The sequence below is a fragment of the Scleropages formosus genome, chromosome 23, assembly GCF_900964775.1.
Source record: "Scleropages formosus chromosome 23, fSclFor1.1, whole genome shotgun sequence".
NCBI classification, from domain to species: Eukaryota; Metazoa; Chordata; class Actinopteri; order Osteoglossiformes; family Osteoglossidae; genus Scleropages; species Scleropages formosus.
Window position 1 is genome coordinate 5,629,263 of NC_041828.1, and position 19,105 is coordinate 5,648,367.

Here is a 19,105-nt window from a genome sequence, read left to right on the forward strand (position 1 = left end):
AAGGGAGGCCAGTGGGTTCACTCAACACACTGAGCGGTTCATCGCCGCCCTGCGACAAAAGCCTCTTGGAATCAGTTCTTCCCCTCTTATAAATAAAAATTAATTTCAGTTATAACGTGAAGTGCTGGAAAGTACACGGCAGCACAAATGGATCTTTGAGTAATATTTTAATTTAACAGACAACATACGTAATAATGAATTAAAATGTGGGTCCATTCAGGAGGCTGAGCTGTTGGTCAAAGGCTCAAAACTGAGCCAATGTCGCCCTCTGCAGGTTGATGGAGGAGCGGCAGAAAAACCAGCTGTGGAAATTATGGCTAAAAAGGGCAGAATTGCTATGATTTTCAGGCCCAGAAACTTTGATGTGATAGGACTGAAATATCCTTGGTAGTGTATAAATTACAAATTAAAAATAAACAGGATTTTTGTATTCCCAAGGAACCACTGTTTCGGGGAAAATTCAGTCTTCAATCTACCCCTTTTTTCCATTTGCCTCCTAAAGCCTTGGTTAGCTCACTGACTGCATCTGACAAGAGCTTCCAGGAGCACATGGCGCATGTCCAGGTGTCCCCACCTGGTGCGGCAGATGGTCGAGTCCCTGCTGACTGTCAGCAGAGACGATGCTGTCGGTGCCCAGGGTGACTGATGAGCAGCTCTGTTTATACTAGAATACAGTACTTTACATTGGAATCTACCTGAAAAAAAACAAACCGCATCACAGCTACTGCAGTTCTCTTGTGTTCCAGTGGGGGAGGGTAGGGCCTTAAAGGCTGACATCACTTACCTCACTGAAGGAAACGAAACTAAAATCAAACCTAGCTCTCTGTTCTGCCTGTAATTTCGGATCGACATCCTATTCATTGCTCCTTCACCATCCCATTGTTTCCTATTAATATTTAACACTTTTTTTCATACAAGTTCTTTTATGGATGCAAGAAGAATCCAGGTGTCTTGCTCAAAGGTAACAGAGCAGGTTCCCTCTGAGGCCACAAACGATAACGTCCTTAACTTTGTAGCCTTGATCCTGTGTTGCTGTCATGATCTCAGCTCATCCTGTCGCTTTGTCTTGTAGCCAACTGATGGCTCTTGTGTCCTATATTGTTTCCTCCTGTCAAAAAAACAGTCTGATTGCTTCTCACTGTTGAGTTTTAACTTCTTTTTCCACTTTTACAGTTAATACGGTCCCTCTGTGGCACCTGCTCTTGGACCTTTGACCACAGTGACTGAAGCCTTCTCCTCCATTTCTGTAAATCTCTCTTTGTACCTCACACATATTCTCTGCATTTGTTGAAATTTTCTCTAGATTTGTATTACTTTTTCCCCAGCAATGGCCAATTCTTAAATTTCTTACTTCAGGATCATCAACACAGATCTCACACTAACTGCCATCTAATACTATTCAACAGTAACAAAAACAGGTTATAAACAAGAAAAATTAAAAACACAAAATTAACAGCAATATTGAACAGTGACTGCAAAATAACAGCATATTTCATGGTGCTCTTACCATCATTACGGAGTACATTTCATTTTAACATTATTCTGCAGTTGAGGTAAAACGCATCTGCACATCCAGGAGTTCACAACACATCTGTAATCAAAGCTACAAAAAGTGAAGCCCAATTTGGAGCAAGGTTGGGGGCACGAATAGTGTTCCAGCAAAGTCGCTTCAATGAGAAGCGCACATATTCCAGTCAATAAACAAGCAAAATAACAAAACACATTTATTACTTTTCCCAGTAACATATTAAAGAAACCCCTCATCGAGTGGAGAGGGTACAGTACACTGTTACAAAGTTTTCCTCATCCTCTTTGCACCTGAACACACCCAAGATATCCTGAGATCCAGTCATCAGACACTGAAAGCTGCTAGAAACACTTCTGGAGACACATCCTCCTGCTCCTTGACCTGCTTGTGCTTCTCCCCCCTCGCCTTCCTGTCCATTGAGAAGGGAGGCTGATGCGCTGCTCCGATGTTGAACCCTGCTGCGTTCTGACATGCGCTCGCTAAAAAGTCCAGATTATTTCTCATTTGATGCGACGGTGAAATTAAAAATGAGAGGTGAAGGGGGGAAAAAAAGACACTACTCTTGTACAGCTTAGACCAAATGCTACAGGAACTGGGGATACGCACCTTGGCACACACAGAGAGCATGGTTGTTTCGGGATGCCGATTCAATTGAATAGTCAGAGCAGAAGCCTGTTTGGTCTGAGCAGTAAAAAACCCTGTATGTCCTCAAAGGGGTTAAGAGTGATGGGCCTCCAACAACCTCTAGAGCCCATCCTGCGACAACAGGAGACCATGTTGGAGGAACCAGCGGTAAGAATGGCCTCTGTGATCCTCCTCAGCACCTGCCTCTGTTCTGACATCCCGTTGGCAGATGTGTAAAAATGTGTGTGTGTCTGAGTGCGAGTGTGCTACACAATGAAAGACACCCAGACACAGCCAGCCACACTGGGCTCCTTCTGTAATGCTGGATACTTTGGAGGGTTTTGTCCCCGTTTGTCCCGAGTTCGTAAAAGCATGTTTGCTTCGGGGGGGTCAAAGGTCAATCAGAATCAGAAAGGATGATCACCTCATCAGGGTCGCACTGTGTCGCCACGTCGACCTGAAATTGCAAGGAACATTTATTCGTTTACGCTTACATTTATTTATCCAATATGACACTTTTCTCCAAAAACATTTACAGCATTGAGTCACTTACAAGGATTTACCCATTTATACAGATGGATCATTTTTACTCATCAGTTCAAGGTAGGTACCTTGGATCAAGGGTACCTGGCACCTTCCACTCAAAGATCTAGGTTTAAATCCCACCGGAGATCTTTGAGTGAAAGTGTTTGTTCAAGTAAATGAGTTAAGTAAACTAAAAGCCAGTGAGACCACATTGTCCACACACACATACACACGGTGGACAGCAGACTGATTACCATGGTACACACACTAGAGTATAGAGAGTGCGGGGAGCACCTTGTTCTTCTTGGGCGGTGGAGTGCACCGTGAGCTGCTGACCAGCTCCTGAGTAGGGCTGTCCAGGTGGGTGGAGTCTGCCTGCAAGGGGCTGCTGCCGCTGTATACGCCCATGTCCAGAGGGATGTCATCGTCACTGTGGTACAAGGGCAGACAGAGGCTCAGTACCGCGGTACACCAGATCCTTACACTGATCTACAAAAACACCGCCATGAGAATATGTGCTCTGTGTGTTTCCCCACACCTAGCCTTGCTGATCCAATGCACACTTGTCCATTAATGAAAACCTGAAAACAATAATTTAAACTTTATTTATCTAACACTTTTCTCTAAGATGACTTAAAACACTGTGTCTGTACACGACACAGAATTATTTACACATTTATACAGTTGGGTAATTTTTACTGCATCAATTCAAAGTAAGTACCTTCGTCACGGGTACTACTACAGGAGTGGCCATTTGAACCTGGGTCCTTTGACCGATAGGTGACGGCTTTACCCACAACACTACCAGTGGGCTCTTTTCAAGTCCAAGCACCTACATTAAGAATGATTTGCTTCCAAAAGTGATGAACACCTACAGGATAATTTCTCTTCCAGTCTTGATTGCTTATTGCTCTTCCAGTGTTAACGTGAAATAAAAAGTTTACCGTGCTATTACTACCGACAATGCAAGAAAGGACACACTACTGACAGAGAGCTTCAAATCCTCTTAAATGTCACATTAAGTGTCTCTGCGAGATTATAACTGCCTGGAAGATCAGGATGAGCTGCCGTCAGCGAAGGTGAAGTGATTCCCCCGATTCTCCTAGTGAACACCTCTAAGCGCAGACTGCACGAGCAGAGAATGTTGGAATGCAGCTGCAGCAGCCCTTACCTCATGCAGTACTCATGTTTGTGGCTGCCGTTGAACGCCACCTCTGTGCTGGATTCGCTCGGTCGCTTCTTCTTTCTGCAGTTGGGTGTAGTCTGAATATCCACAGGGCTGGGTGGTAGAGGACTGCCATTGGCCGACATTGAGTCATGTAGCGGGGACTGCAGACCTTGACTGGAAGAATCCAACACAGGCGACGCTGGCACAGAAACCGCATTCGTCGCTGAAGGGAAACGAACCGGGCTTTCGGCCCCCTGACAGGAGGAAGGCAGACAAGACTGAGAGGCAGTGACTCTACTAACACCTTTGAGAGGTCGCCGCTCCAGTCTTCTGATTTCTGACTGGCTGGGCCTCCCCGGATGAGTGGGATCAGCATTTAAGTCCCTTATGATGCTAGAGTAGCATCCCTCAGTGACGTCTCCTTGACAGCTACTTGCTGACTGACTATCCTCTTCACCATTCACACCTATCACCTCCACATCTGGGCTTGAGGACTGGCCAGTCCCCCAGTGGTGCTCTTTGTCACTCTCGTTTGCCACGTCCTCCTCCTCTTCTTCCTCCTCCTCCTCTTCTATCTCATCATCTGAAACAACAGACTGCTCTAAATCTGGTTCCCCCCCCAAAGAGCTCCAGATGTCCACAAAAACAGTGGTTATAAACACAAGGTGGCCTCCATATGACCCCTCTGTGACCTCTTTTTTGATGGTTTAAACAGCTACAGCCTCATTCTCCTACCGCTCACCTGCTCCCTCCTGCGACCTGCTGGCCTCCAGCTCTTCCTCGATGTCAGGATCTGAGGACACGTCCTCGTCTTCCTCGTCATCATCTTCGCTCCCATCTTGTCCATCGCCTTCGCTCTCTGGCTCATCCCGTTCACTCTCACACCCTTCCGTTTCCTCAGTCCTTGGCTGATTCTCCGGTGCTGTAGCATCCTCTTCCCTCTCCTTTGCATTCTGGGGAATTTCACAGTTAATGACACCTCAAAGACAACAGAACCCGATCTACGCACCTACCACTGCTGCCAGGACGTACCTCCTCTTTCACCTTCCCCTTTGCTACTCGCTTTCTCCTTTCGTTTTCTTCGCCATCCTCTTGTTTCAAGGCATATTTGGTGATGACACTATTAAGATTGGCAATGGCTATATCCCTGTTGGACCGCAGCTTGCGAGATAAGGCCGAGTCTGAGAGTGCAGGGTCAGCAGCTGACAGATCGACAACAAGAGTATGAAGACATTAAAAAAAACACTGCATTTTAAACTTGTGTTTGTCTCTTGGGGACACTGCATTCATTTGCTCTCATTCATACATGGTTCGCATTCTCAAATTCTGGAAATAATCATGGTTCACTGTACTCGCCAAATCTGTGACAACTCACACAACACAAAGCCCTAAATTCTGCTCTGTGATGCCTGGGACTAGAAATCTGGCAATGGCTTCACCCCGTTCACTTACCAGGCTTGTAGGCATCAGTGAGGTACGAGCCGAAGTTGTAGATCATGTCGAGGTGTCTTCTCTCCTGCAACCGGTTTCCTGTCTCGCGGAAGACGTCCTGGGCGATTTCAGCCACCTGCTTGCGGCTGAGACAGAGGCTGTACCGCTCATTGGCCCGCTGCACCACCTGGAGGATGTCTGTGTAGTCAGGTGGGTTCTGCTGGGACTCGGGGCTGTTTATAAAGCGTTCGATCTGTCGGAGGGTTGTGGGTAGAACACAAAATAACATTTTGGGCACTGGTGGGTTGTAGCTTTCTAAAACGTTCAGTGTGTTGTAAATGTTCCCATTGTTTAACTTATTAAAACATGACGAGTCGTATTTTGAAAACAATCTAATCAGTGTGGTCTCGATGTTGACAAAAATGCCACGGACCTTCCTGTTGATCTCGGGGTAGCGGGTCCCACTGTAATGCACCTTCTGCTCAATCACTCTTCCCGTCAGAGTGCTGCAGTCCTTCAGCTCACACAGCTTGTTGTAGATCTTCATCATCTAGTCCAGAGAGAAGCAGTGGATAACAGTGACAAACTGCATACCAAAAATGCACTGCATGTCACATGCTTGACTTATTTTATTTAAAAGATGACCACAGTGCTCATTCATCTATGTTTTACTCCAGGACTTCCTCACCGATCTACTTCACACAATTTATCTGCGTAATTTTATTACACAATTTTATCCTACTGAGCACGACAATAATCCATTTAACACTTTCATTTAGAATCCAGCTAGATATCACATTTCTGGTCTATTCTCACTTGCTACATGAACACATCTTGTTTGCCACTTTCAGAGGGTCAGCCAGTAAGAAAACCATTCGCTCACAGGTACACTTGACGTTACAGTCCAGATTACAGTTTCACTTTCAGCTTGGTCACCTGCTGAACATTATGTGGGCAAAGTGGGTCCTGGATACTGCATTAGTGTGTCCTACAAGACCTGACAGATGCACATAATGGCAGATATGTGGTTCCCCGGAAGTTCAGGTTCATATCAATCAGTGGATTCCTCACCTTACGCTTCAACCTGTGCTCCTGGATGTAGCTAGAGTCCTCCTCCATCATGTCATCCAGGCTTATCTCCTTCTCCTGCAGCCGGCGGATTTCCTCATAGTACACCTTTAGCAAGTTCTCCAGGTAGGCAATCTGAAAGAGAAAGGGGGGTGAGGAGAGATGTGAACTTACACAGCTGATTCCCAGCAGAGGGACTGAAAGGAAATTTCTACAGGCTATGGAGAAAAACAAGAAAACATTGAAAAGCAGAAACACTCTTGAGTTGTAAACAAACTAAAAACCATTTTTTCGTATTTACTCACAGGGAAGTTTCAGGCAGGCCTTTCAACGAGAAACAACACATCCCGAGAGAGGGAGACCACAGACTATCACACAGTAGCAACGTGCTGACCTGTCTCCTGGAAGCCTTTGTAGGCTTTTTATGTTCCTCTTGAATAGAGGTTGAAGGATTCTCTGCATTAGACTCCATTCCTAGGCCTTCCCCTGCACTCGATGCCACAGTAGTAGCAGATATTCTCTTTTTAACAGCGTGCTGCTTGAGCACAGTGCACAGCTCATTGATGTAGACGAAGGTCTTGGAGCTGTAGGCCTGGGCCTGCGTCAGGCAGCGGCCCAACGTGTTGCGCAGCTCTACCGATGACAGGAATGTCGGAGAGGCCTTGGCATGCTTGCTTTGCAGATAGGTTATGACCTCTGGGTGTTCCTTTGTGTGAGCGCTGCAGTGGTCCACAAACTGGGGAACAGGATGAGTGGTAGAAAGGGAGGACAGTGAAGGACACATACAGAACTACAAGAAACAGATGGGTAGAACCAGTAAAACAGCAAATAATAGATCAGTCACATATTCCCCCCCTCTGGCTTCACTCATTAACTAACCTCCTTGAAGAGCTTCTGGTTCTCCAGCAGGAGGACGTGACACTCCTTCTGAGCAGAAGCGAAGGGAGACTGAGTAATGTGGGTGGGAGCAGGCAGTGAGGCCTCTGGGATCCCCGAGTTGACAGACAGAAGGCAAGAGGAGGAGGAGGAGGAGGAGCAAGGTTGAACTTGTTCCTTCTCTGCCTCATCATTGTCCAGGATCACAATACTGTCCATCACCTGAAAGGAAACAGACTCCTCTTTGAGCAGAGTAGATGACAGTTGAATCATTTCAAAACACATGAAAAGAAGCTACAGTCCATCTATTAAATCTGAAATATAGACATTAAATGTTATTTGTCTACATATATAGTTTAATACAGTAAATACTGAAAATAAAGGAATATTATAACGAACAAGTCTGGGTCTAATCCGGAAGAAATTTCTACTAACAGAAATATTGCTGCACTTTATAATCCAAACATCAAGATAACATTAAAACATATACTACTACATTTGCAACTACAGTAAAACATATTTTCCCAATGCACATAATTTATTTCCATATTTATAGCAGTTTTTGTTTTTTTTTCTGTATATGTAGTAAGTAGTAAATGCTCAGCTGTACACAAATATTTGTCTATGGGATCTTGAAACAAATTGCTACTGAGAGACCAGTATCAAACTCTAATAGTAATAATAATAATAATAATAATAATTATTACTATTATTATTCTTATTATTATTACTATTATTATATCAACTTGATTATACTGTTATATCAAGCCGGCAGCAGGTGGTGTGGTGGTTAGTGGGAACCACTGACTTGCACTCTGAAGGTGTTGGAGTTGAATCCCTTTCCTGCTGTAGTACCTCTGAACAAGCCAGGTACTTATCCTGAATTGATACAGCAAATTACCCTGCTAAGTTATGTATTACACATACCGGCTGACAAAGAATAGTAATTAAAACTGGCGTGTTCGCGCATCACCACGCATTCAGAAAGTTCGTTCGACAGAAATTCATTTACTTATTAACAGAAATTCATTTACTTATTGAATCTGACCATACGCCTAACTGACTGAGGTTAGTACAGTAACAGTGAGTGAGTGACCAGAGCAGGCTCACTTTCTCAGTGTTGACTCACGGTAAGCACCCATAACACAGCACGAGGTGAAATTATGGACCTTCTAATGCAATGACTCATTATTTTTAAGACTGATACATTGGCTGAATTAATTTTTTTTTTAAAGAATCCACAAAACCACTACACAACAACTTACCTGCTCCAGTCCAGACATGGGCCAGTGAACTTTTAGATCCTCTAACATTCCAGATTTCCATTGGCTGTCTTTCAGTAATCCGGTTCTTCATTGGTTGAAATCTTAACTTCCCGTTCGGCAGTGGACAACATTCACGCACATTCAATAGATAACACCATTGGCTGTTAGCGCGGAAGCTATTGACCTTCTAACATCCGTTCTTCTTATTGGCTAAACTTCAATTCGGAGCTTTCGAATTCCGAGCGTCGTTAGTTTCGTCTTTAATTATGAGTTGGCGGTGAATTTCCCCGCTAAATAATGTTGACTGAAACTAAATGTGTTTACATAAATGCTATGAATTTGTGATAGGGGTATTTCCTAGTAACTGTGTAGGTAAAAGAGCCTTTTCTTTCGCTTCGAGGAGGTTGATAACGCGAGTAAGAAACTAAATAAGCGAATTCCGTGTGGTATCAACTACATAAACTTAAATATAAAACTTTGTTCATGATTAAGATTTCGAATTATTGATAAAATGACTAAAAAGGCCCTAGATTAATTTAACGAAGAAATCCTGAAGTGTGACTTGTCACAAGGATTTCTTTGTTACATTAATCTAGTCTAAGGTTTAATAAAATATTAATAAATTAATAAAATATTATTCCAGACCATATAAATTGAAAATAGCCTAATTAAAATACTTAGAGGAAATCCCAGACTGTGTCAGGGTGCATTATAAGTGTCAAGGTTTGAAAACTACAGTAAAATCACAGGTTGTACAGTCAGTGCTATGAAAAAGTATTTGCCATCTGCATCTTTTCAATTCTCTCTTATTTTGTAGCTTTTTGGCATCAGTTTTGATCAGATCTTTTTGTTCTTTGTAGTTGTATTTGAAGGAAGCCTAAAAGAGCAAAAATTACACCAGATTTAGTTTTATGTCATTTTCTTGGTATCACAGATAATGAAATGTGCAATTTCAGTCGATCTGATTGTACCAACTTTAGCTGTAATGACTGCAACTAAACTCTTCCTGTAGATGTTGACAAGTGAATTTTGTTCAACTCCTCTATGCACAACTACAAAACAGTTTTTGAGCATCAATGTTTTTCAGCTCTGGGGGTGCGGTGGCGCAGTGGGTTGGACCACAGTCCTGCTCTCTGGGGGGTCTGGGGTTCGAGTCCCACTTGGGGTGCCTTGCGACAGACTGGCATCCCGTCCTGGGTGTGTCCCCTCCCCCTCCGGCCTTACGCCCTGTGTTACCGGGTAGGCTCCGTTTCCCCACGACCCCGTATAGGACAAGTGGTTCAGAAAATGTGTGTGTGTGTGTGTGTGTGTGTGTGTGTGTGTGTGTTTTTCAGCTCTTGCCGTGTCTCAGTTGGATTCATGTACACATAAATAAATTTGATACATGGTTAAAAAGTGAAGTTGATACACTGAAATCAAGGTGCCACCAAACTGGTAGAAAATGTGAAAAGAAAATATTTATGAAGTATAAACCTTACACATGAAATATACATTTATGTAAACACTCACCATTACTGAGATCATTTAGGGAATTTAAAAATCTCTGTTTTAGTTGCTTCATTATTAATAATGCACTTCTTGCAATATATTAAGAATGTTAAGAATTTATTCAGTATTCAGTTCAGTTTGTGGAAATAAGCATCCATCTTTAAGGTTTCCGTAGACATTCTTTCAAATTCTTTATTTTCACAGATGTGTCCAGCACAGAAAGCAGGACTTTCTCACAGCAGAAGTTGAAGGAAATCTGAGACCAAAGTATAGTCACCATTATTTATGCAAGGCTGACGTGAAAGATGATTCAGTAACATGACTCTCCTCCAGCCTCTTGAGGAGAGATAAAACAAGTACATAAAACAACAAGATTCCAGCACTTTCATCACATAATCTTCTATAAATAAAGAAGAACCTTCTCCATTTAGAAAGGAAAATGTTAAAAGTATTTCAACATACAAACTATTTTTTTATTAAGAAATTTCAACAAATTTGTTATCGGCTGTATTAGCTGATATGTATGCATATATTACTTGAAGAGATGGTAATATTTTTTTTTTTTTTGAGATGGTTATATATACTAACAATTTAACTGATAAGTTAACGTGGAAAAACATGAGCACACCAAAGATACACCAAGAATATTAAACAAAAGACATGATAGAGTCTTGAAAGAACTGTGTACTCCTGTGAAAACTACGCACACTAATAAGCAATGAATGACACATGAACCACCTTATATTTTTTCACTGACATGTTGTCTTAAAACAATTTAGTAACGCAGTCAAGTTAGGAATGTTATCAAATTTAAAGTCTAATGCAATGATTGACTGGACCTGAACTTAATTTTAAAATTTTGTTGACATTGAACAATTATGGTTATGTATCATCACTGCGTGTTTTCCTACTGTTCCAGATCAATTATATTAAACCTTTTCCCACTGAAAAATGTTTCACGTTAGCTTGCAGTGTGTTTGTGAAACGTAATTGCTCCTTTAGCAATAGTAAATTTGCACTAATGAAATACACTGTAATGTAACAAAATACTGTAAGTGCAGTATGTTACACTGTAAGAAATATTAATGCAAATTCCATAATTTTCTAGTTGTTGCTGTATCTGTCAGTACACGCTATACACAACAATCTGTTGAATTCAGTTTTGCCGCTGCTTTAACACACAACTCACACAACTGAAAAGCCACTACATTTAAAATGTTCAAATTTCAATTTATCATTTCATTATACTGCATCAACTTATCTCATCAAAATATAAACACCGGACCATTATGACACTTCCTGATGCATTACTCTAATTGCTTTTCATAAACTGTGTTCCTGTGTGACAGAATAAATTACGCAGAGACTAAAGAGCAGAGAATGGCTTCGGCAGTACATTTTCTCCTGTCCTCCTCAGTGTTGATACCTTCACATCCTTCCTTTATTCCAGGTTTATTTTTCTTTCTGCAAAGGAGAGACAGAAAGATCAGAGCCGAGTAAAAGGAAGGCAAGAGACATTAAAGATTAAAACAGAGAGTGAGACAAGAGATGACAGTAACCTAAAAATGAAAAGACACGTGATCTACAGAATAAAGGCAGAAAAACCATGAAGATATTCCCTCATTTCTGAACAGTGTGAGAAAAAAAAACATGAATAAGGTTGAAATAGAGGTACTATTTGGCGCACTGACAGAAATACTGAAAAACATTTCAGACATAGTCAACTGTTTACGTAAATCATTTCAATCCAGTACTGTGTATGTAAGTATCCTTTAATGCGTTAATATCTGTTATTGATTAATTTTGCGAAATGTAAATGAGTTTAAATATATGTATAACTTACCTTGTCTTTTGAATCAGGGTCACTAGATCCTAGGAACAGAGGCATAGAGAGCAAGAGTTAAAATCACAGACAGCTACATTATATAAATTATATTTTATATCACTTTGCACAACACTGGTTCATTTCAGTCCTCAGAATTAAAATTAATAAAATGGTAACTGGAGCTAAGCTTTACTGTGAATATCAGTAGTTACCAGAGGAGCCAAAGGCCCAGGAGACGACCTTGATGATCCCATAGAGCCCCAGGGCTACAGCTACCATGGCCATGGAGTCCTCGATGGAGGGACCGCCGACTCCTGACAGACACAGAGAGACCCCCAGGAGAGGCCAGCAGGGCCTTTACACACAGTCCTTTGAGATTTCATTGAATACTTCAGGTAACTCCTACAGAGAGCACCAGAGGCTTTACACATGGTCCTTAAAGGCATTGGTTAAATGTATTCCTGTCAAGCGATACACTCACTGTTCAATCCATCCTTGATATCACTATTAACAGGTTTTCGTTCCATATGTACAGTATTTACAATTTATCTCCCAACGGCAAGCAATGAGAAGTGTGAAGCTTGAGTGTGAAGATTGTCTCACTTTGCTGTTGTTCAATGTCCCAGGTTTCAGACCATCACTGTATTTACATGTATTCATTTAGCTGACACTTTACATCAAAATTAACAGCGTTCGGCTACATACAGTTATTTACCATTCAAACAACTGGGTAATTTTTACTGGAACAACATACAGAAAGTACCTTGCTTTAAGGGTGCTATAGCAAGGATTTAAACCCAGGTCCTTCCGAGTCTAAACACTACCGAAAGTAACAAATAAACAGCATACAGTCCTACACACACACGCTGCATGAGGCAGCTTCCCAATCTTTACTAGATCTGTACACCCCTCTCTGATCTTGACCCCCACTGGATGGCACTGCTCACCTACGATGTTGAGTGTGGTGCTGACCCGCCGTGTCCACCTGGAGTGGACCACCACGCAACTCAACTCCCCACCCCTTCCCAGGTCCATCCGGCTCGTATCCAGGTCCAGCCAGGAGCTCTGACTGAAGGTGCCATCGGAAGCCTGCCGGTGCCCCGACATCCTGCCCTCACCCAGGACCTGCACCTTCCCATCTGCCCCCACAAACTCCCAGTGCAGCTGCAGGGTCAGGGGTGTGAAGCCAGAGGCGTCACACTGCACAGTGCGGGACTGACCAGGGTAAACCACCGGCAGGGGGGTGGGAGACAAGGAGAGGGAGGGAGGCTCTGAAAATGGGAAAGAATGACATGGGAGTAAACACACCAGACACACGTTCACAATACGCTACTGGGAGTTCTTTAAACACATACTGTATAAATAAACTTATTATTTTAGTATCTTTCATCAGCAGTACTTTCCGGAAGCTACAGCACTGATCAAAGATGAAAGTTATCGGATACGTAACATTGCTTTGTCTCACCTTCTACCTCCAAGTCGAGAGCCACCTGGGCCAGGAGGTATGGCAGGTACACGGTGCAGATGTAGGTCCCCGAGTGTCTCACTTTAGTCTCCTCCAGGATCAGTGATGCGTTTCCTGTCTGGTGCAGGGCGGTGAAGTTCAGCTCCGCCCCTTCCTCTGAGGTCTCAGCGTAGCGGTCACTCTTACTGTCGTAGGCCAGGAGGAGCCGCCCCTCCCCCCGGAACTGGTACCGCCACTCGACTGAGAAGCCAGAACCCGAGAGCGGCGAGGAGGGGTCCACCCAGAACCCGCAGTCCAGCAGCACCGGCACGCCCAGTCTGGAGCGGACAGTGGGGGTTCTGCTGGACACGCTGAGGATCACTGGGGATCATGAGATGGAGTTGGGGGGGGGAGGTGGAGAAGAAACTGAGATTAACTGAAAGAACAATGAGTGAGACAAATACCAGAAGTAAAACAGCAGGTGGCGCAGTGGTTACAGCCCTTGCCTTGGAATTGAAGGACATGGGTCCAAACCCTGCTCCTGCTGCATTACCAGGTAATGCAAGGTAAATACCTTGATCAGGAAGGTATTTACCCAGAATTGATACAGTAAAAGTATTGTCCTGTGTAAATGGGTAAATTGGGGGTGCGGTGGCGCAGTGGGTTGGACCGCAGTCCTGCTCGCCGGTGGGTCTGGGGTTCGAGTCCCGCTTGGGGTGCCTTGTGGCGGACTGGCGTCCCGTCCTGGGTGTGTCTCCTGCCCCTCCGGCCTTACGCCCTGTGTTACCGGGTAGGCTCCGGTTCCCCGCGACCCCCTATGGGGCAAGCGGTTCAGAAAATGTGTGTGTGTGTTTTCATCTCTTCATGTACCTCAGTTGATGAAAGTACACACACACACACACACATTTTCAGAACCGCTTGTCCCTGACAGGGTCACGGGGAACCGGAGCCTACCCGGTAACACAGGGCGTAAGGCCGGAGGGGCAGGAGACACACCCAGGACGGGACGCCAGTCCGTCGCAAGGCACCCCAAGCGGGACTCGAACCCCAGACCCACCGGAGAGCAGGACTGCGGTCCAACCCACTGCGCCACTGCACCCCTTGATGAAAGTATTTTAGGTTCATTATATTGTTGATCGTTACCAAGGCTGTAACACTGATTTTACTTTCTAAAAGGTGGGGCAGTTACTTTGCAATTACTGCTAAGCAGTGTGGCCAAGCAGTGTTTACCATTGGGCTTGTTGGTTGCCGTGGGAGCCCTCATCACACTGGACATCACCAGCTGTCCGTCCAATCCCAGCAGCGCAGCTGAGAACCAATCAGCTTGCAGGTAGAGGGGGCTGCGGGCGGAGCTTGTGAGAGGAGCCGCCCACTGGACCAGCGCAGGCTGAGGCAGGAAGGGGTTAATTTCACACTGGGGCTTCTTCACTGAGCCCTCTGCTGGTTGAAGAGGCGAACTGCACAATGTGGCACTTTGATCTGAGGAGAGTAATAAGATAATAAGACATCTTCTGCCGGAGATGTGTTTACATCTGTTGAGTCTGTTTACTTCTGCCACTTTTCAGTCATCACTGTGGAACAGCGCATGATGTTATATGATGTGTCATATAATAAAAACCCTGTAGTACTTACCAGTACGGGATCTTAGGCCTGACAGGTGTTTCAAATGAACGCATGTATGCAACACACACACACACACACACACACATTTTCAGAACCGCTTGTCCCATACGGGGTCACGGGGAACCGGAGCCTACCCGGCAACACAGGGCGTAAGGCCGGAGGGGGAAGGGGACACGCCCAGGACGGGACGCCAGTCCGCCACAAGGCACCCCAAGCGGGATTTGAACCCCAGACCCCCCGGAGAGCAGGACTGTGGTCCAACCCACTGCGCCACCGCACCCCTGTATGCAACACAATATTCGTTATTTAATTATTTCCATTATAGTTTGTACACAGGCTCACACAGTGGTATCAACCAGTAACCCTCTGAAGGCCACAGAACCGCGGTAAAGTGTTGAACAGAGGGGTGCCGGACACCTGGGTACAGTCACTTCCGTTATTACGTGCGTTTTCATTCGACAATTTGGATATAGTGTGATTATTTAATGTTGGACTGCAATCTGCATAACTCTGTTTACTCGAGTGTATTACAGTAAAACATGGTTGGTCCACCAGTGGGTGTTCTGGGGGTCCGTGTGGAGCTGGTGAAAGAAAGGCCGTCGCGCTGGAACAGAAGCTGGGTGTTATAAAGCGCTTTGGAAAAGATCCGAATCTCCAAAAATCCCACGGAAAGTGAAGGTCCAGCCATCACCTTCTGGTGTCTTTCGGGCCAAATGTTCCGCTCCGCCTCCCCCCCCCAAAGTGACCCATCAGATAGATAGTGACAGTGATAGTGACATCTTCCCATGTCCATAACTGTCCAGAAGTCCAGCTGTCCTTTTCCACCCCCTCTACCCCTCTCAAGTTTCCTTCCAGGTAAACTGTCACCAGCTGCATACTGCTACATTATTTATGCATGTTTCATCATTTATTTGGGGTGTTTTTGGTCTGTTTTTGAATTTTCTACTTTTAACGTGTGTGATCAGGGGGTGCGGTGGCGCAGTGGGTTGGACCAGGTCCTGCTCTCTGGTGGGTCTGGGGTTCGAGTCCTGCTGGGGGTGCCTTGCGGCAGACTGGTGTCCTGTCCTGGGTGTGTCCCCTCCCCCTCCGGCCTTAGGTTAGGCTCCGGCTCCCCGTGACCCCGAATGGGACAAGCGGTTCAGAAAATGTGTGTGTGTGATCACTGAGTTCTACGTGATGCTTACTGTGCATTCAGCCCCAACCTCACTATCACACTCAGAGCTGTCATTGACAGAAATCACTGTTCCCTAGGAACACAGCAGCACCCCAGATGTGTAGCCACTGACCCGAGACGTGGTAGATCCGAGCGGGGTCGATGTCCACGGGGGGGCTTCGACCCGCCCCCGACCCGTCTCCCGCGGGCTCGGAGCTGATGTACATGAGCGCTTTCTCCTGGATCGTAGCGGCCGGGAATCCGCCGCCCGGTTTCTCCTGGACGAACCAGCACTCCAGGACTGGACAGCGCGTCCCGCACACTGGGACAGGGGGAGAGGAGCGGTCAGTGATCGCGTTACCATGACAACGGTGTATCAATCTGCCCTTCCCTTTGATGCACAAGATATACAGCATTCAGAATTAATTTACCCAAAGTATCCCCGATATGTGCAGTAATTTTAACAACGTGGTATTTCATCAGAGGAATTCGGGGTAAGCCCTTTGCTGTAAGAGTGGGGCTCAAACCAACATCCTCCAGGTGACACACGCATTTCCTGAACTGCTGCACGCAGCACGTGGATGCGCAAGAGCCCCAAATACCGCAGCAGCAACACCATTAACGCCACTTTCCTTTCCGTTATAGCGTCACATGAACAGAAAACGACATGATATCTCACGGAGCTGAAATTATTTCACACTCATCGTCCCCGTATGACCCGAACAAACAGCAGTACATGATGATCGGATCCCCGGGAACAAAACTACAGTCACGCACGAGGACAAATCCGAATGAACTGCGTTTTCTCAGTTCGCGGCTCGTTCTGTTAACGTGGCGTGAGAGCTGTGAGTGTGTGTGTGTGTGTGTGTGTGTGTGTGTGTGTAGCAGCACTCACCGAGCAGCACACAGGCACAGATCACACTCAGTTTGTATATGGTGGAAATTCCGGCCATGGTCACGGTGGGTGGTCGCCTCCTTTCGGCCCCCGATCGGCTCTTACTCAGTCACTGTGGTACTTTTACCGCGCGCAGCCCAGCAATGTACCGAGTGCAGGTGTGAAAACCCCCCGGATGATTGTTGTTCCTCCGTAGATTTTCCACCAGAACATCAGGAGATGTTTACTTTCGCTTTGTGCTTCGCGGGGGGGAGGAGAGGGGTGGTGTCCGGTTCACATGCGCACTAAATGTCTCTACTGTACAACACAGCATTGCCTTTTATCTCCTTTATAATGTGCTTTGTTCTCTTTTTTCTCCTTGTTCTGTACTTTACTGTTATTATAAGAGCCCTTCGTATATAAAATTGTCCACCATCAGACTCGGGCTTCGATGTCCGCGTTTATATAATATATAATTATCTCCCTCCGTATAAAGGCCAACTCGTTTAACGTGCTGGTTTTGGGCAGCAGGGCTCCACGTTATGCCATGTACTCGATATGAATCACTTTTAATATACGGTATATTACTGTGTAAATTTAAAAGTACTGTACGCCCGTGGGTGCAGTTCGCAGTGCGGTCGCGAGGGGGCGCGCGTGTACAGCGCATTGCCAGGGCCGGGGGAGCCGGAGCGCTCGTGCCCTTCTGATTTCTCAGAAATAGCTCACCGGGTCACGTGAGGACATCACGGGGAATTTTGGGGGAATGTATCAGAGGATCGTGCTCGACACAACCCCACCAGCATTCTAGTTTTAAATTATGGCAGTGATATGTTGTGAACTTTCTTTACTTTCACTTTGCCAGCAGCTTTCAAGGCTCTAACAGAGTAGGATACTTGTACTGGCTTTACAGCACTGTATTCTTACTGTATCAGCTCAGGGTGAGTACCTTGAACCAGGGTACTACAGCCAGAGTGAATTCAAGCCCATAACTTTCAGGCTGGCAGGTGAGAGCCTTAACCACTGTACTGCTCGGTGGCCCCAGCGGCTTCTCACAGCTGGGAATCAGTAAGAAAACGGAGCCCCTGGACTCACACTGATGCCTTTAATCATTACACTGTTACACACGGTTACGCACTGACCGACATTTAGTGTGGCCTGTTGATAGAACTGTGCACATTAAACATACAGGTTTTTCCTCACCTTGTGTACAGTGTATGGGTGGGTAAGGGAACTGGCATATACTGTGTATTTGAAGGGAAAAGGTGTGAACTGGGGGGGTGGTTTGGAGGCACACTGGGGAGCGTGGACACCTCATAGCACCTGGGCTCTACAGTTGGGATAGGGTTTGATGCATGTTTGGTCTGTTGAGTTTGTATGTTCTTCCCACAGTCCAAAGATCTGTGTTTCTGTTGGGCTGGTGACTCTAAATTGTTTGTAGTGTGTGTGTGTGTGTGTGTGTGTGTGTGTGTGTGTGTGTGTGTGTGTGTGTGTGTGTATGTGTGTGGGGCTGTCCTGTGATGGACCACTCCCCATCTCAGGTGTACCCTGACTAGCCCAGCACCCTGTGCTTTTGGGATAGAGTCTGGACCACCATGAACCTGCTCTAGGGAAAGCAGTTCTCAGCAGTCAATGAATAAGTTTTTAAATAGTTAGAGTTTGTATTAACAGTTTTGTATTAATATGAATTTCAGAAGCAGCTCACTAAGGGATGTCTTACTGGAGCTTGTAGGATCGGGACTCATATAGAGTATATTGCAGAAAAACTGGTGCGCTGTTACCATGTGTAACATGCCGAGGCGGCCAGAAAAGGGGGCGGAGTCAGGGGCGAGCCAGCCACAACTAGGACTGATTACAGTCTCTTTTTCTTCCCCCACACCCACCAGCGATGGGGAGAGAAAGACGAGGAGCAGTCGAGAGAGAGCGACCTGAGACAGCCACGATCACGACCCCGCCCTCGTCCTCGAGCCCATGGACGGCGTGGCCGAGCTCGAAGCACCCCCACGGTCTACCCGTTCCTGGTGCCCCCTCCCCCCCCTTGTCTCCTCCCCAGCACTTCCTTAAATAAACGTCGCCAGTAGACGAGCACCTTAACCGTTCAGCCTCGTCTGTTGCACCATGATACTGTCTGTTGAGAAATGCAATGAATATTTTTATGAGTTAAGTGTCTAACAGCAGCTGGTGGAAGTTACTACACAAGCACCTTATTATTTGTA

At 45.5% G+C, this 19,105-nt stretch overlaps 2 protein-coding genes across 2 annotated transcripts; both read right to left on the reverse strand.

The window, feature by feature from the left end:
- Nucleotides 1–212: 212 nt before the first annotated feature.
- Nucleotides 213–8,513, reverse strand: daxx (death-domain associated protein). The gene is made up of 11 exons (XM_018745646.2): nt 8,486–8,513; nt 7,224–7,442; nt 6,739–7,080; nt 6,348–6,479; nt 5,710–5,826; nt 5,298–5,529; nt 4,878–5,047; nt 4,588–4,798; nt 3,849–4,428; nt 2,972–3,107; nt 213–2,609 (listed from the first exon to the last, which is right to left on the reverse strand). The coding sequence occupies exons 1-11, from the start codon at nt 8,501–8,503 to the stop codon at nt 2,550–2,552; spliced, it is 2,217 nt and encodes a 738-aa protein (XP_018601162.2). The 5' UTR covers nt 8,504–8,513; the 3' UTR covers nt 213–2,549.
- Nucleotides 8,514–10,558: 2,045 nt separating this feature from the next.
- Nucleotides 10,559–17,151, reverse strand: tapbp.1 (TAP binding protein (tapasin), tandem duplicate 1). The gene is made up of 8 exons (XM_018745595.2): nt 16,914–17,151; nt 16,152–16,340; nt 14,473–14,721; nt 13,264–13,623; nt 12,746–13,069; nt 12,011–12,112; nt 11,817–11,845; nt 10,559–11,437 (listed from the first exon to the last, which is right to left on the reverse strand). The coding sequence occupies exons 1-8, from the start codon at nt 16,969–16,971 to the stop codon at nt 11,426–11,428; spliced, it is 1,323 nt and encodes a 440-aa protein (XP_018601111.2). The 5' UTR covers nt 16,972–17,151; the 3' UTR covers nt 10,559–11,425.
- Between the last annotated feature and the right edge of the window lie 1,954 nt (nt 17,152–19,105).

Coding starts and splice junctions, on each gene's coding strand:
- daxx (XM_018745646.2), bottom strand. Junction 6,480..6,738: donor CAAAGGCTTCCAGGAGACAG/GTCAGCACGTTG, acceptor TTTCTCTTTCAG/ATTGCCTACCTGGAGAACTT. Junction 3,108..3,848: donor AAACATGAGTACTGCATGAG/GTAAGGGCTGCT, acceptor CTTGTACCACAG/TGACGATGACATCCCTCTGG.
- tapbp.1 (XM_018745595.2), bottom strand. CDS start 16,971: ATGGCCGGAATTTCCACCATATACAAACTGAGTGTGATCTGTGCCTGT. Junction 16,341..16,913: donor CTGTGCCTGTGTGCTGCTCG/GTGAGTGCTGCT, acceptor CCCCTGTCCCAG/TGTGCGGGACGCGCTGTCCA. Junction 13,624..14,472: donor GGCAACCAACAAGCCCAATG/GTAAACACTGCT, acceptor CATGATCCCCAG/TGATCCTCAGCGTGTCCAGC.